Source organism: Vanessa tameamea, chromosome 19, assembly GCF_037043105.1.
Source record: "Vanessa tameamea isolate UH-Manoa-2023 chromosome 19, ilVanTame1 primary haplotype, whole genome shotgun sequence".
NCBI classification, from domain to species: domain Eukaryota; kingdom Metazoa; phylum Arthropoda; class Insecta; order Lepidoptera; family Nymphalidae; genus Vanessa; species Vanessa tameamea.
The window spans coordinates 4,562,484-4,578,839 of record NC_087327.1 but is presented as its reverse complement, the minus strand read 5'-3'; the positions used below and the strand labels follow the sequence as shown (position 1 = coordinate 4,578,839).

Genomic DNA, 16,356 nt, shown 5'->3' with positions numbered 1-16,356 from the left:
CATTTTAATATCTTTTTTAAAATTCTTGAGTTAATTATATTTGATTTGTTACATTTTTTTAAGAAGTTATAAACCATATTAATTTTATAAAAGTTATGAATATTGTATTTCTTGTAACGACCAATCAGAGCGAAGCATTTGCCTCGAGGCGCTATCTGGTTGACAGAGATTGAGACAATTTTGACGGATACATTTTGTTTGATTAGAAAAAGGGACAGATCGAGTTGGATCATGAAAAGTGTAGATGACTGCCTATAAAAGGTCAGATCGGTGCCCCGAACCCGCTGCTCGGTGTTGTTACTCGTTAAAGTGTTAATTGACTTTATATTAATTAAAATACTGTAATTACGTGATAGTTGTGTTTTGTGCTTGTTCTTTACCCTAATGACGCCCACTAAGCCCGTAACCATCGACGACGATGTCAACAAGAATGATGTTCTCCGACATACATATTTCCTATACTACTAATACCTACACATCCATTGAGGCAAAAATCTCGAGTTAACGCCTGTTATTTTTCTAAGGACATGGCTTAGATATGTCACAGCCTATTGGTTTAATTAACAGCCTAGCCATTTTACTAAACGGCCCCGAACAACAGCGTCATCATCTACATTTTCCATCAGGTGAGATGGAAGAGAAACGCCTATTCCATTACAACTATAAAAAAAAAAAAAAAACTGCTAATTCAGCTACATACATACATTTCCGTTTCAGTAATTTGGCGAGATAACATTTTATTAATAAAAATTGTAGCAGATTTTTAGTTTAGTCTATGTCTATTTTCAGTAGAGTCCAGTGAAATTAACTTATTAGTATAAAAGATAGGCTGATTTTTTAAGGCATTGCTAGACGGATGAGCCGAGCCGCATAGTGATATTTGAAATTTATAAAATTTTACCTGTAGCACACAAATCGTCACCCCTCATTTAAACCTCTCGAAGGTTAATTTAAATAAAATAGCCTTTGTCCTCGGGACTCTAACTATCTCCATACCAAAATTAAATCTAAATCCATTCAGCGCTTTAAACGTGAAGAAGTAACAACAGACAAAGTTACTGTCGCATTTATAATATTAGTACCTATAGATATCTGATTGTATGCCGGATATTTATATCGCTAATATATTACAAATGACTGTAGTTGTCGGACAAAATTATTAATGCAGTTTACATTACTAATAACACTAGTAAAATCACTACATACGCTGTATGCTTAGATCTTTAAAACTACGCAACGGATTTAGATGCGGTTTTAATAGATAAATTGATTCAAGAGGAACGTTGTATATAAATACATTCTGTAGTATATAAAGTATCAGCAGTGGAAGCCGGGGCGGATAGCCAGTACTATTATACGATAATGTGTCGCGACATTCATTATACCGACCAATAAATAAAGTGATTGCATCAATCATGAATATAAAATTGATTTTGTAAATTCGTGTAGTGTTTCGACCTTGCTGCCATTGCTAAATCAAAGGCGCACACGTTATTTACGAGTATATTAAATACATTATTCGGGTCATTAACTTACACGATACAAGATAATTATTTGGTATTTTCTATATAAAAATATTCGAAAATCGTTTATAAGAATTACTAAAGTCCCAATCGATATTTTGAATTTTTAAATATATTTAAGTATTTGATTTATAGTAAGTATATTGCATGTCATGTAAATATAATACGACTTTAGATTATACAACAATAAAGCCTTCGCTCATACATGACCTTTGTTCAAAGAAGTTTAATAAAGAAAAATATCAAGATATCAAGGATAAAATTAAGAACTAAAATAAAAAGCAAAGCAGATTTATTAATACTTGTACATACTAATAATTAACACATATTTTGTTAAAGATACTCACTTAATCATAATAGTATATTCCAGTGGCAGAAGGAATAACGTAAACAAACCTTAGATTATCATATTCGATGCGATTGGCAAATAGCTCTGCAACATTCTGCACAACGAATTGTTAATTAATAATGAAAAATTTAAAGCAAAACATTATATCATTTCATGTCTTTTATCCTAACTTAATTCCAAAGTTCCGAGAGTAATTTCGCCTACGTTTAAAACGCCATTTTTTACGAATCCATAATGAAATAACATAGATTATTTTAGACCTAGAGCGATGATGTCATATCAATTCAAGGGCAATTCGTTAGTAATATTTACTCCTCTTGTCCTTGTACCAGGTGCATCTTCAGAATTACAATGGCTCTCATATTATACTTAAAACATCCAGCCAGTATGATGGAGTATCTACGTCCAATCATAAATAATATTAAACATAACTTCCATAATGATCAAATTTGACTCATTCAAGAGCAAATCACTCTCAAGTTAGGAGACTGTATAGCTATATTTTTAGACTTTGTCTTCTAAACGAATTGTCAAATAAAGACAGGTGATCAGGCAATTAATTTACGCTGGTAATTTTGCAATATTTCCTGGTGACCTTTGACGTTAATATCAAACACATGGTTCATGGTTTTATTGCAAATGTGCTTCAAAGAATCAAGTGTCACGTAGCAAATTATCTTGTAATATATGTTTTGATTTAATTTTTCTTGGGTTAAATACTAGTTTTGATTGGAACTGCTCAGGAATTTCATTATATAGATGATGACATCTATATTCATTCATTCATAGGTTAACTGCCTTTTATTATACACCTTTGAACAAATACAATGTTATTCTATTGTATTCACTATGTCTTTATATTTAATGTTTTAATTTAAATAACTCGACATGAATTAAACCTCTGATGACTTTAATCAACGTTAAAGAATTGAAACATATATACATACGTTTAATCTCATAATATACGAGTGTTTTTATTGTTCCATCATCAGTTCCGACATTGATAATTGTCTTAAATCTCAATACTTCAACTATAAATGAAAACGTAATGTAAAGTTAACTCTAAATTTTCATTAAATTACAATTTTCTATGATGAATCGTGTTCTTTTAGCGTTACACGAAATTGAGCCAAAATATCAACATTTGTGTTTGCTGCACGAAAAAAATAGCATCAATTAATTCGATCTCTTGCCATTATAGTGACTTATTTAAAAACAAACGGTAATCGTAGATGCTCACTAATAAGAGAATAAAATTAAATGTTAACAAGATTTCTATAAAAGTTTAATTTAATTAATTGTGGTATTAGTACTAAAATCATTGCATTAATAGTCCCCAGTACAAGTACCTTAAATTGTTATGACACATACAAATCACAACAACATTTTAATACAATAAAATAACAATAGAAAAGAAAACAGATTTTTAATTTTTCAGATTTCCAATTGAAATTATTTTGTAGGTAATTGTAATTTTATACGACAAATTTTATGTAAATTTAATATATTGATATGATATACATGAATATTTAAGTTTATTCAGTCAGACAATTGCCAAAAAGAAGTTTACGATTAGTAATGACTTTTTTTTTCATTTGTTTTCGGACTGACTATTTAACTCAATATATTTGTCGGAAAAGTCGATATTTGAATTTAGAATACTATTATAGATAATATACATTATTATTTTTGTCCGACTTGTATGTACGGAGAGTCATATCGACAATTCCAGGAATCGATCATTCGAAAACGCAGCAGCGCCGAAACTTTTCGCATCAGAAAATATTTCGGACTCATCGCAAAAAGGCACTCACAAAGTTTTACATTTGTATTTGTCACAACAATTTAAGGTCCTTGTACTGGGGACTACAAAGTTTCATTATTTAATCGAAGGAAATATAGTACATATAAAATACATATATACTATATTTATAATATAATATATTGTATATTTAAATTCCTTTTTTTAACGTAAATGCAAATTCTTAGCTTATAATTCAACTCTACGAGATTTTTCGAGTAGTACTTTTTATAAATTGGGTTTAAATGGAAATGACATATTTTATTTAATATTAATATTATTATTTTATAATCGCTATTAATTTGTTTTTATTGTTTTCATTTCCTAGTTTTGTAGTATTGCCTTGATATGTTAATAAATATTGATCAGTTTGCAATAAAAAGTCTCGCAAAATATTCGTGAAAGGTTCTTATGTAACCGATTCGCCACACTAATAATCATGAATTCTTCCACCAAGTAGTTAATTTTTTCTCATAACGTTGTTTGCGTAACATCAGTTCTATGACCTTTAGTTTATTGTTATAGTTTATACAAAGTAATAGAATCAGGTATTTTATTGTAATTGTTTATGATTGTATTATATAACACCATCGGCATGTTCACAATTTTTTTAGTAAAAGTAGGAAATTAATTCATGTACAGTGTGATACACCACTACAAGCGTTTACATTATACATTTTAAATAACAAGAAAACTAAATACTACACTCCTTCATTAATATATCTTCAAAATAAAAACAAAATTGAACTTGACATTAATTAAGAAAAGAGGTTAATATATAACGTATGGTTTGGAAAGTGTAATTATATCGCGGATAATGTTTAGCGTAAAAAATATTATTCGAAGTAGAAAAAAAAACGAGTGAGATACGAAGTGAATTCTTAAAGAATCGCACTGCAGACGAAGAAAGTATTAAGGGTCTTTCGCTTAAACCCAACATCGATTCTTTTAATTTTTTATTTACGTGACACAATTATTTATAATTTTAGTTTTTATCTTAAAATATATTAATTAGTAATGTTTTTCCTTCATGCTTTAGGGTAAAATATTTGTTACAATTTGTTATAGACGGAATAAAAAACCTTCTGTTGTTTCAATATTAATTATTATTCTAAGTATTTTTAAGAAATATGTATGTTTCACAGTTAGCCCCTCCTGTCAATGGAGGATGGACAAACTTGAGAATTTTTAATATAGTCAATGGGTAGTATTACCAGTTCCATTTTATTTAAATAAATAGGTTTTCTTATTGATGTGTTGATAACGTAATCGCCATAAGTAAATTTAGTTCATAGTTATACAATTTCATCATTTATTTTATCCGTAAAATATGTAGCCAATAAAAAATAGTCATTTTATTTATAAGGTTTTTAAATTTGATCTAGGTATTTTGAAGCGTGATAATTACTGCTACGTACTAATTAGTTTCGCAATGTGGTTTCTTTCCTCGTTAACGACGTCTTTGCTTGGTCAAGTTTGCAGTGTAGTTTTTTATTAGCAAAACTATTAGCTGTATACATAATGCTTTTCGCCACTAATAAATTATAAAAAGAAAGTAGTTAGGATTGCCGTTAGTGTGTGACGACGGCTTTTAAATATGTAAATAATTGAAAAGATATGACAGATTCTACATTAAGTACAACGAAAAATAAATGTTTGCTGCGAAGGGATCTATAAGCCGTGGTGAAATTATGATCTGTTTGATTTAATTATTTTAATTTATGAGTTCCTAAAAAAAGATACACACTAAATACATATTCTTAATATTAAACAATATAAAGGTCGTGTTCTCCTTCAATTACCTAAAGGAGCCCACAGCATGCATTATAAAACAAAAAAAAAATTAAATACAATAAAAAATAATGCATAACAGTAAAAATCAAATAGAAATTAGAAACTTCAATTTAGGAATAAACTTATTAATTAAAAAATAATAATATTTATTTTATATAAATTATAAATTATAATAATTTACAATAAGATATTTCACATTTATTACATTCTTATATAAACTAATTAATAAACCAACTTCATAATATAAATATTATTCATATTTTCTTCAAAAATTGTATGAGCTAACAAATTTGATAACCACAATTTTTTCCATAATTATGACCGTTCACGAGATAATCGCGAAAAACCCTTGACCCTTTGCCTTCTTAGCGGCACGTGGATGATTCCCCGATCATCTCTAGGGATTTTGTTTAGAACCGTTTTTTCCGAAGTTCGGTATTTTTTTGTCATTATTCCCTGGACTATAGGGAATTTAGAAACGACGACGTTTTGAACGTTGTTGTAAATTTGGAAATAATATTAACGTCGATATAAGTCGTTAAGTAGTTAACTTTCGCATTATCGTCTATTTTTGCCTTAGGATTGACTTAGCCGGGGGCTTGAATCCACGTCAAGCGTTAAAATCTATCGCGTCTAACGCGACTGACGATACAGTAAAACGCTCGTTTCATACTGCGTATGTGGTACATACATACATACATACATACATACATACATACATAAATACATACATACACACATACATACATACATACACACATACATACATACATACACACATACATACATACATACACACATACATACATACATACACACATACATACATACATACATACATACATACATACATACATACATACATACATTGATACATATATACATACATACATACATACATACATACATACACACATACATACATACATACATACATACATACATACATAGATACATACATAAATACATACATACATACACACATACATACATACATACGCATTTATCCGTTGCGTAGTTTAAAAGGTCTAAGCGTACAGACGACGGGAAGCGACTTTTTTATACTATGTACGTATTACGCAGGCACGTCGCCTCAAATCTACTTAGTAGATTGTTATATTATATGAATAGTTAAAATAAAATATGCTTCAAAATATATTAAAACAATCGTTTCAATACGCAAAATGATAGCTCAGCAATTTTATATCATATTTTATTATTATGCTACGTAATTTAGATTAATTTTTGACAAGCTTCTATTTAACCCGTGAGTGTGTGTGGGTCAACTTTTTGTAACTGGATTTTAAGTCACTTCCATCCAATTGATCAGTTTGAATTTTCACAAATTTTGAGTACTGTTGAAGAAGCTATCTATACCATAGTCTATTATTTTTATACGCACGGTCGGCACGGACAGCTAGTACCACTATAAATTAATTCTTTTTAATTGATAATTTTAAAAAAGGTGTTCTTAAGGTTCTTTTTTTTATTAATTTATTACCATATAGAAGCTAATATATTTATCCGTTTATGTATTCCATGTTATATATTAAAATGACTCAGCACCTTGTTATTAAATCTGCCACCTAGAATGTCTAAGATGAAAATGGATATAATTGTAGTCGAGTGTAATCATAATTACCCATATTACGGGTATATAAGTTGCAACAGTAATGCAAGATTTATTGATCTTAAATATTATAGAATTAATCTCGTTTACAAATATGATCGCTTTAATGTGGAATTTTGTTCAAATAGCTAGACATGACTAAATAACTGTTTTTCTATTTCGCTGTATATACTCATATCTACACACTTATTACAAAAACTATACTAGTATATATATGTACGAGTAACTGATGTTTAATTACGCGTTCCACTGCGCGTTTTCTTACTACTTATGTTTTAATTGTCCGCGGAGCAATCGATGAAATATAAACGCAAAATAAGCACGTGAAATCTCAGCGGTGTTTACGAACGATTTTAAAACGCATTTTTCCCTTTAGAAACACCTATTAAAGAGACAATCAAGTTGACCTAAAGTCGTTTACGAAGCATTTTTAATGAACTTTTTCATTACTTTCCAGTACCTACTCTTTTTGATTTCAGTAATTAATATAATACCCAAAATTAAATTTTATAATAATGATTTCGGGTTGGTTTCATTATTGGATATTAGATTACATTGTCGTGAAAAGTAATATAAATTTATTATTAAAACTTGAGTAGAGAAAACTTTGGAATTTTATCCTCTTCTATAAATGAAATCAAATAATTACTGTTTGCGGCCTTGATTGTGATCATTATCTACAGTTATATTGAAAGAAAAAAACATTTTAAATAAATAATAAGTTTATATATCGTCTCATTATTTTAGTTTCTTTTTTTTAATGTTAACGAAAACCAGTTAAGGTCAAAAATTTCTCGCACGACGGAGCCGGAAGTTGAGAAAAGAGGGTAATGTTTAGAAAGTTAAGTAATTGTATGGAACTCACGATCAGTTATAATAATTATCATTGGCCATACACTCAACGAAAATAAATATTTGGTATCTCCGACTTAATGGTAGATATAGGCTTAATGAGATAAAACACTATCAATTAAATTTTATTATTTTTGTTATATTTGTTATGTACGTTCTATGTCATTAAAATTACTTTGCGGCAGGAATACGCTGTCGCGTCTGGGTAAGTACTACATATGCTATCGCCAAATAGCAATATTATAATACCACGTTCCGGTTTGAAGGGTGAAAGAGGCAGTGTATTAAAAGGCATAAGGGACGTAACATCTTAGTTTCTAAGGTTCACGGTTCATTGAAATTAAACTAGGTGGCCCATTTTTTAAATATTGTCCGGGTAGACATATGTCTCCACTCCACCTGATGGTGAGTGGAAGTGGAGTCCAAACGCGAAGACGACTAGTACAGTCAGCAAGAATGAGCTGCACTAGTCACTCTCGCCATGCCGGCCCGCAAGATGCCTCTTCACTGCCTCGTTTGAAGGCACCCAGGTTATAAGAGGACACGTGTGCTGGTAAAGAGTTTCTAAAACTGTAAACTGTTCAAGTTAGCTTGATCTTTTTGACAGCAGTCAACAGTCAACAGCAGTCGATGGAACGATGGAATGCGTAATTCAAATTAAAATTATTATTTTTTTACTTATTATTCTAAAAAGAGTTATACCGGCTAAAGAGACCCCAAACAAAAGGACCCCCGTTCGTAACAATAACCTAACAATAATCTTTAATAAGGATTTTTGTAATCGATATTTGTAGCAGTTACTGCCTGTTATTCGCATCCCTATCGTCCGACCGATGTAACATTGTACATACAAGCGTCTATTATTTTCAGTGTTTCTATTTAAATTTTACTTTGAAGCAATAATATATAATAGAAAAAGTCTTAAAATTTTCGGATAACGCTTTAATCTTTAGGAACTTTTGTATTATATGTATTTTTTTAAATAATTTTACAATTTTTAAAATCATTAAATTAAGAAAATAATATGTTCGTCATTGCAAAGTTATGTCGATGAGAAAAATTTACATCTGTCAAAAAGATCAAGCTATCTTGTACAGGGTATAAAAGAGTTCTTATATGTTTTTTTTTTGTCTCATTCCAGATCCTTGTCTTTATATACTTCGTTTCGCATCTCAATTGAAATTTGAAGACAAAAAACACGAGGTCAGCATGACTGCACTACGCCTGGTGCAGCGGATGAAGAGAGATTCCATTCATTCGGGTCGGAGGCCGTCCGGGGTTTGCGGGGCAGGTAGGTTACATTACAAAACAATCACTGATTTTGACCAAATGTATTAACTAATTATTAGTTGTTCTTTCTTGTAAATACTAAAAATTGTGATATGTTAAAAAATTTAAATTAATTAAGAACTAAATTAAACATCAAACGATAGTTCAGAACTTTATGAGTGGCATCCTCATTTTTAGACGTAAGGAAGTCAAACGATTAATATTGATACTACTCGATTAGAATATCTTTGTTATAGTTTTTTTTATAGTAGCGGTGGCGGTGACCACTTACCATTGTAAGCTACCGCCGTCCAGAGACTTTTGTTTAGTGTTATTAAAAAAAAAAAAACCTTATTTGTATATGTAGTTTTATTAGCGTATTTCATTTTCAGCGCTCCTAATAGCAGCTCGTCTGCATGATTTCTCCAGAACCACAGCGGATGTTGTAAGAATTGTTAAGATCCACGAGTCAACTCTGCGTAAGCGTCTCATTGAGTTTGGCGAGACACCGTCCAGTGCCCTCACCCTGGACGAGTTTATGACCGTAGACTTGGAGGAGGAACAGGATCCACCAGCTTTCAAAGCAGCACGGAAAAGAGACAAGGATCGGTTACAGAAGGTATTACACATGGAAACGAACCTAATAATTTGCATAAATATTTTTTCTTTAGTTAAACACTGACTTCTCTCTTTCAATCATTATTGATTTGGCATTTAAAAGAAGAAGACGTATGATTACTTATGCATAATCCTCTATATCTATGTATATATAAGCGAAATACCCCTCACTGATTAATCACGAAATCTTAGAAACTAAAACATCTACAAAATTGAAATTTGGCAGATAGGTTCCTTATAGGGTGTAGACATCCTGAATCCTAAAATAGGTGAGGAACACTGATAATTTTAGAGGTTTCTAATTTGATGTCGTAAATAATCAATTTTTTTGCAATTAGATTGCAAATAAAAAAGATCAAAGTAATGTACCTGTAGTACATTGTTGTAGTATTGTATACCTTAAAAAGGTCTAGAAAAAAGTCCACGATGGTATATGTTTTATCTCTTAGGGACAACCTAAAATAACCATTTTTGATCCTTTACATTTTACGAGAAATATTGACTTATTTACGAAGCGATTTTAAGCAAAACAGAATTAATGCTTATCCAAAACCTTTAATACATTATGCATTTAATATAGATCAATATGGCCCTGTACAGCATTTAATTTAAATTAATATTTTCGAAGATATTACAGATTAAAAATTCAGGGCCATAGCGGTTTGTATTGTCCAATGACAAAAAAGCTGTGAACGTTGTATATAAAGGCATTCTGTAGTATATTTATGTGAGAATTGCACCCGTGCGAAGCCGGGGCGGGTCGCGAGTAACATATAAAGAAACTGAGAAAGCTGGAATTGGAACGAATACTAATTAATAATTAAAATTAAGCTCAACGTCACATGAGGCGAATGCTTCTTAACGTTGTAGGTGACCTTCCTGCGAGGGAAAAAACCAACAATTTTGATACAGATATAACAAACTAATCTATAGGTCTTAAGTTACACGCACACAAATAAATACGCGCGCACATAGACACACATTATACTTTTATGTATTTTGTAACACGTACTATTTAACACTTGAGTAACTCTTATATTACAGTTAATGGAAGAAGAAGATGGCGAAAAAGAGTTAACCGAGCTGCAAAGAGATATAGAAGCTCAATTAGACAAGGACACTACAAAAAGAAAGAGAGCAGCCCTCGTTCTATCTCCGACGCCATCGATGTTGCAAATGGGTAAATATACATTCTGCATCATTGTTATAAAAGACTAGCTGTGCCCGTGATTTCGTGCGCGTTTGAATTTAATAAAAAAGCGTGACTTTATTATTATTTTACATATAATTCTAAAATAAATGTAGCCTAAGTTACTCCTTATTACATCAGCTGTCTGCCAGTGAAAGTCCCGTCAAAATCGGTCCAGCCGTTCCAGAGATTAACCGGAACAAACAGACAGACAGACAGACAGACAAAAATTGTAAAAAATGTTATTTAGGTATATGTACCGTGTATACATACATATGCATTTAGTAAAACGCGGTTATTTTAATATTACAAACAGATACTCCAATTTTATTATATGTATAGATTGACCATGGCCGGTGAGTACTCTGAAGAGTATCTACTGACCATGCCTGCATCAATAGGTGATGGCTGGGGCTCTCAAGATGCAATACCTCCTCCTATTCTATACCTGTAATATAAAATATTGTCTCAGTAATATCGCAAACAATCCTCACCGAAAATGGGTGTGTTAACAAGTGCGCAGATATGACCAATTTATATGCGGATACTTCTGCATTTTTGTGTATAATTATCACGTATCATAAATGTTTTGATTCAACTGTACTTAAAACAGTCTACCAGCATATACAAAAATGTGAGTTGAGTAATAAAATTTATTGTTTTTGTCCGATTCGTAATTGAATAATGTACTTTATAAGCGTAGTATATTTTACAATTTTAATTGACTATAAATTCCGATGTACTGGGTAAAAATATTTTAATATGTAGGTTAAAATTGAGAAATTTCAAAGTCATATAACCAAATTGTTTTTTTTATCTATTTATATAACTTTTCAAACTCAGTATTCGTACTTACTTGATGGTAGGGCTTTGGTGCCAGCCCGTCTGGGTAGATACCACTCACTCATTAGATTTTCTGCCGCCAAACAATAGTACGCAGTATTGTTGTATTCCTGTTTGAAGGGTGAGTGAGACAATGTAACTCCAGGGACAAGGGAAATAACATCTGAGTTCCCAAGTGTGGGGGCGCATTGTAAGGAATGGTTAATATTTCTTACAGTGCCATTTTCTGTGGGCGGTGGTGAACACTTGCCATCAGGTGGCCCATATGTTTGTCCGCCAACCTATACCATAAAAAAAACCTAATGTTGTCACCACCACCGTGAAAGAACAAAGCAGACAGACCGAGTTACATTCGCATTAATATTACTATAGACTAACATTCTTTAGTATTCAATGTCAATATATGTCTGATTAAAAATGTATATTTTAAATAGACAAGGATGCATTTGTGTTATAAATTAAATATGATATTATAAATAATACTAAACTCAATGTGTTATAAAATACAGTTTCTTTTCAAAATAAAATAAATAGTATAGTTAAATTTCAAAACTTATTCCGTTAACAAATCAAGGTTATACGCCAATTAAACTATGCACGTCTGAGTTAATGAAGCGTAAATATTATTTATATATATTTTAAGCGACCGTTGCGCCAGTTTTGCAAGTGATAACTGAACTATAAGTAAAATACATATTAGCTATAATACATATTCATTTGTTGGTAGAGCTTCTTTCAAGTCTGTCTGGGTAGGTACCACCCAGGCACCCACCGCCAAACAGAAATACTCAGTGTTGTGGTGTCCCAGTTTGAAGGAGTCAGCCATTGGCACAAGCGCATAACATTTTAGTTTATATTTCTTAAGGACATATACAAATGTGCAATGGTGACTACTGACGTCAAATGGGTAATTTACCTATATATATAATAAAACATATATAAAAAGCTAAATCTATATATCAATTTTATAAATGTGACAGTAACTCTGTCTGTCTGTCTTTCACTGCCAAACCAATGAACCGAATTTGACGAAATTTGGTATGAGCAAACTTGAATTTCAAGGAAGGACATTGGCTATTTTTTTGCCTAACACATGACAACCAACCCCTAAAACGCGAGCGAAGCCGCGGCGACAAATAGTATTAAATACTTATATTTGTATATTGTGTCAGATATAGAAAAACTAAGAATGTGGTTTATTTTTTTTTTTAATATATTATATTTTCAACGTATTGTAGATGAAGGTTCGACGGAAGACGCCGAAGCGACTCGATTTGCAACAGAAGATACTTTGTCTCTCATTGGTGAAATAACTAAGGATGTACAGCCTAAGGAAGATCCTAACACGAAGAACGAACTTCACTTAGAAAAAGGGCTCGGTCAGTAAAATTCTAATATATTCGGTCAAAAACTATACACAAATATTTGTCATTTTATTTTATTTCCCAAAAGGTCCAGAATTAGTGGTTATCGGCTTGGGTCAGCAAGAAGAAAAGACGGAAACGTTTGTTAAGCCAGAAGGAAAGCAGCAACTCAACAAGGACCTGCATAATGCAGAAGATTTGCACCTCAGCAACCAAGACGAAGAGTATGTTAATTCACTAATCATGACCGAAGAGGAGGCCCGACATAAGACTCTTCTGTGGCACAATATCAATGCTGATTATTTAAAAGAACAGAAAAGTAAGGAATTGAACAAATACTATTTTAGTAATATCTTATTTGATGACAATCCAATTCTTATCATTAATAATAATCTACAGAAACATTTTGTAATTCATTATTTAAATAGTAATTGCAAATTTCTATTTGTTTATATAAGAAATCGTTTTGATGATGACATCCTCCTCAAGGAAGGTTTGCCAAATACGCAGAGCATATTATAGTGCTAATATAGTGTGAGAGCTAACTCAAATGCACTCTCTATTTATGGCCACTTGATGTTAAGTGGTCACCGTTAGAAGAAATATTAAACATTCCTTTCAACACTAATGCGCCAACTACCTTGAGAATTAAGATGTTATGTCCCTCGTCTACATTGGCACAATCGCCCATCAATAATATAACACAACAATATCAAGTATCGCTGTATGGCGGTAGAATATATGATGAGTAGGTGATACCTATCCAGACAGGCCTTCACGAAGACCTACCACGTGGTGGTAGGACTAACTACTCAAACAACCATCGTTAAATTTTGCATACACATTATGATCCTATCGTCGATAAAACATGTACCCTCTCCCCGTAAATGGACGAAGCTGGGGACGACAGCTGGTAATAACATAAAGTTATGATTGAACTAATTATTCGTATTTAATTTAATGTACAGTTAAAGAAGAAATTCGCGCTAGAGAGAAAGAAGAAGGCAAAGATAAGAAGCGCAAAGTCAGAGGCTCCTACAAGAAGAAGGTAGCTTGTAACGCCGCCACCGCCGGCGAGGCGATCGGCAAGATGTTGGCCGAGAAGAAAATGAGTTCCAAAATCAACTACGACATTCTAAAGACTCTGGACCAGCCGGGAACAGCCCCGAGTCCAACCACGGCCGTCGAACCGGCCCCGCAGAGCGAACAGACGGAACAGGAGTAAGTTTTGTATCCCTAATCAATGAAGTATCATCTCAAATATATATTTTATTATTAATGGTAATAATTACTTTTGAATTGAAAAATAATAATTAGTTCTTAATCATTAAATAAATAATCTCAATAGGCCAGTAACACCGTCGGTGATGGAGACGGTGGTGGAGAGCGCGGTGCCGGCCTCGCCCGTGCCCCGCAAGCGCAAGAAGAAGCCCGCCCCCGCGCTCAACACGGCGCCCGCCACGCCCGCGCCCGCCACGCCCGCGCAGACACAAGGCAAGCGAATATCCACTATTTGACGATATCAGATTTATTTAATCAAGAACCAGGAGACAATATATTATATAGACAGCCAGCCGCCGGTCGTAGAATATAGATTTCATACCGCAGAGCCAGCGATTGATTATGATGATACGTGTGCTCGGGAATCAATAACGTAAAAATAAAAAGATTAGTAACGGTCGATGGTGCAATCAATTCTATCTTTATCGATTGCCAGTTGATCGTCTAGTCCGAGCGACAACAATCGAACCGTTTCGATCGCAAGTCCACGACATCGTACGGGTAAAAATCATACCTTTGTATGATTTTACTGTACCTTTGATCTCTTAATTATTCTTAAAATCGAATTTTCCAAAAATACTTTTTTCTGCTAACTTTATAAAATAAAACTGTATTCCAAAAATGAGCTTTCTAGACTCAGTCTGTGTTGGCTATTTGTTGAGTTTATGATATCAAATGCTCTACGATATACATTGGCACTATAATAAATATTAACCATTTCTTACATCCCCAATGCGCCGCCAACCTTAGGAACTACGATAGTTAAACTGGCTCACTTACTCTTCAGACCGGAACACAAGAATACTAAGTATTGCTGTTTGACGATAGAATATGTGATGAGTGGATGGTAACTATCCAGACGGGCTTCCCCAAAGACCTTCCACCAAGTAACTTTAAATAATTCCTCCAATAACGTTGTCAGAATAGCTGGTTTTTATAATATACTCATAACATGAATACTAATTTCGACAGATGCAGCAGATGACTACGACGAAGACTTGGAAGTTGAAGAAACCGCACCCGATGTCAGCGACCAGTTGTCCCTCGCTGCGATGCTGAAAAATGGAGACGACGACGATTACTATGACTATGAGGAATACTAGCGATCTCTTAGCAGTATTTCCATATTTATTATTAGGCATGCTTGAACATAATATCTGTGTAAGCAAACATATTGGCTGCTTCGGTGTTAAAATTTAAGTAAAATAAAAATAGGATTTGACTGTTCGTTAGGAATATATCACTGCATATTTAATAGAATCAGTATAAGAGTTTATTGGTAGTGACTGTTAAACAGTATAGTTCAAGGTCATATTAACAGTGCTTTGTACAATTCTGTGCCTTCTCTACTAAGAGATCGCGTTATAGACATCCTGAAAATCTCAATATGTCAAAAAATCACACAACAGAAACACAATAGAAAATATTAACGCCTTCAAACATTGATTGCCTTTAAATTGTTAAATTGACAAACAAAGCAATACATAACTTATGTAATATATGGTTGTTTTTTATATTTTTATAAAATTTTAATAAGGAAAAATATTTTAAAAGTAGTAGGTAGCTGAAATAGTGATTATATAATGTATGTAGACGTAGCGAACGGAGGGTAATTAAAGTAGGGGTAGCGAATGTTCAATGCAATCTGGAATATACTACATTCCAATTGCAGGAATAGTAAAGACAAACAAATGTAATATTTACATATTCCATGGGATTTGATAATATCTCTGCTGTATTATGCAGTCCAACCGGTTCTTTACCACAGATAATTTAAATCTCGACCATAGTTTCTATAATATATTTTTATTCCTCCTGCCATTGGAATTGACTATACTAATGT

The 16,356-nt window shown here is 32.4% G+C and overlaps 1 protein-coding gene across 1 annotated transcript in view; it reads left to right on the top strand.

Annotated features, from left to right (window-relative positions):
- The window catches only part of LOC113396102 (transcription factor IIIB 90 kDa subunit), a 31,395-nt gene extending 15,269 nt beyond the window's left edge, over positions 1-16,126 (top strand). The window contains exons 5-12 of the mRNA XM_026633892.2: positions 9,091-9,240; positions 9,611-9,837; positions 10,881-11,016; positions 13,107-13,247; positions 13,321-13,551; positions 14,201-14,453; positions 14,581-14,726; positions 15,486-16,126. Of these exons, the coding sequence (XP_026489677.1) occupies positions 9,091-9,240; positions 9,611-9,837; positions 10,881-11,016; positions 13,107-13,247; positions 13,321-13,551; positions 14,201-14,453; positions 14,581-14,726; positions 15,486-15,616 (1,415 nt within the window). The 3' untranslated portion in view covers positions 15,617-16,126. The remainder of the gene's footprint in view (positions 1-9,090; positions 9,241-9,610; positions 9,838-10,880; positions 11,017-13,106; positions 13,248-13,320; positions 13,552-14,200; positions 14,454-14,580; positions 14,727-15,485) is intronic.
- Positions 16,127-16,356: the final 230 nt, after the last annotated feature.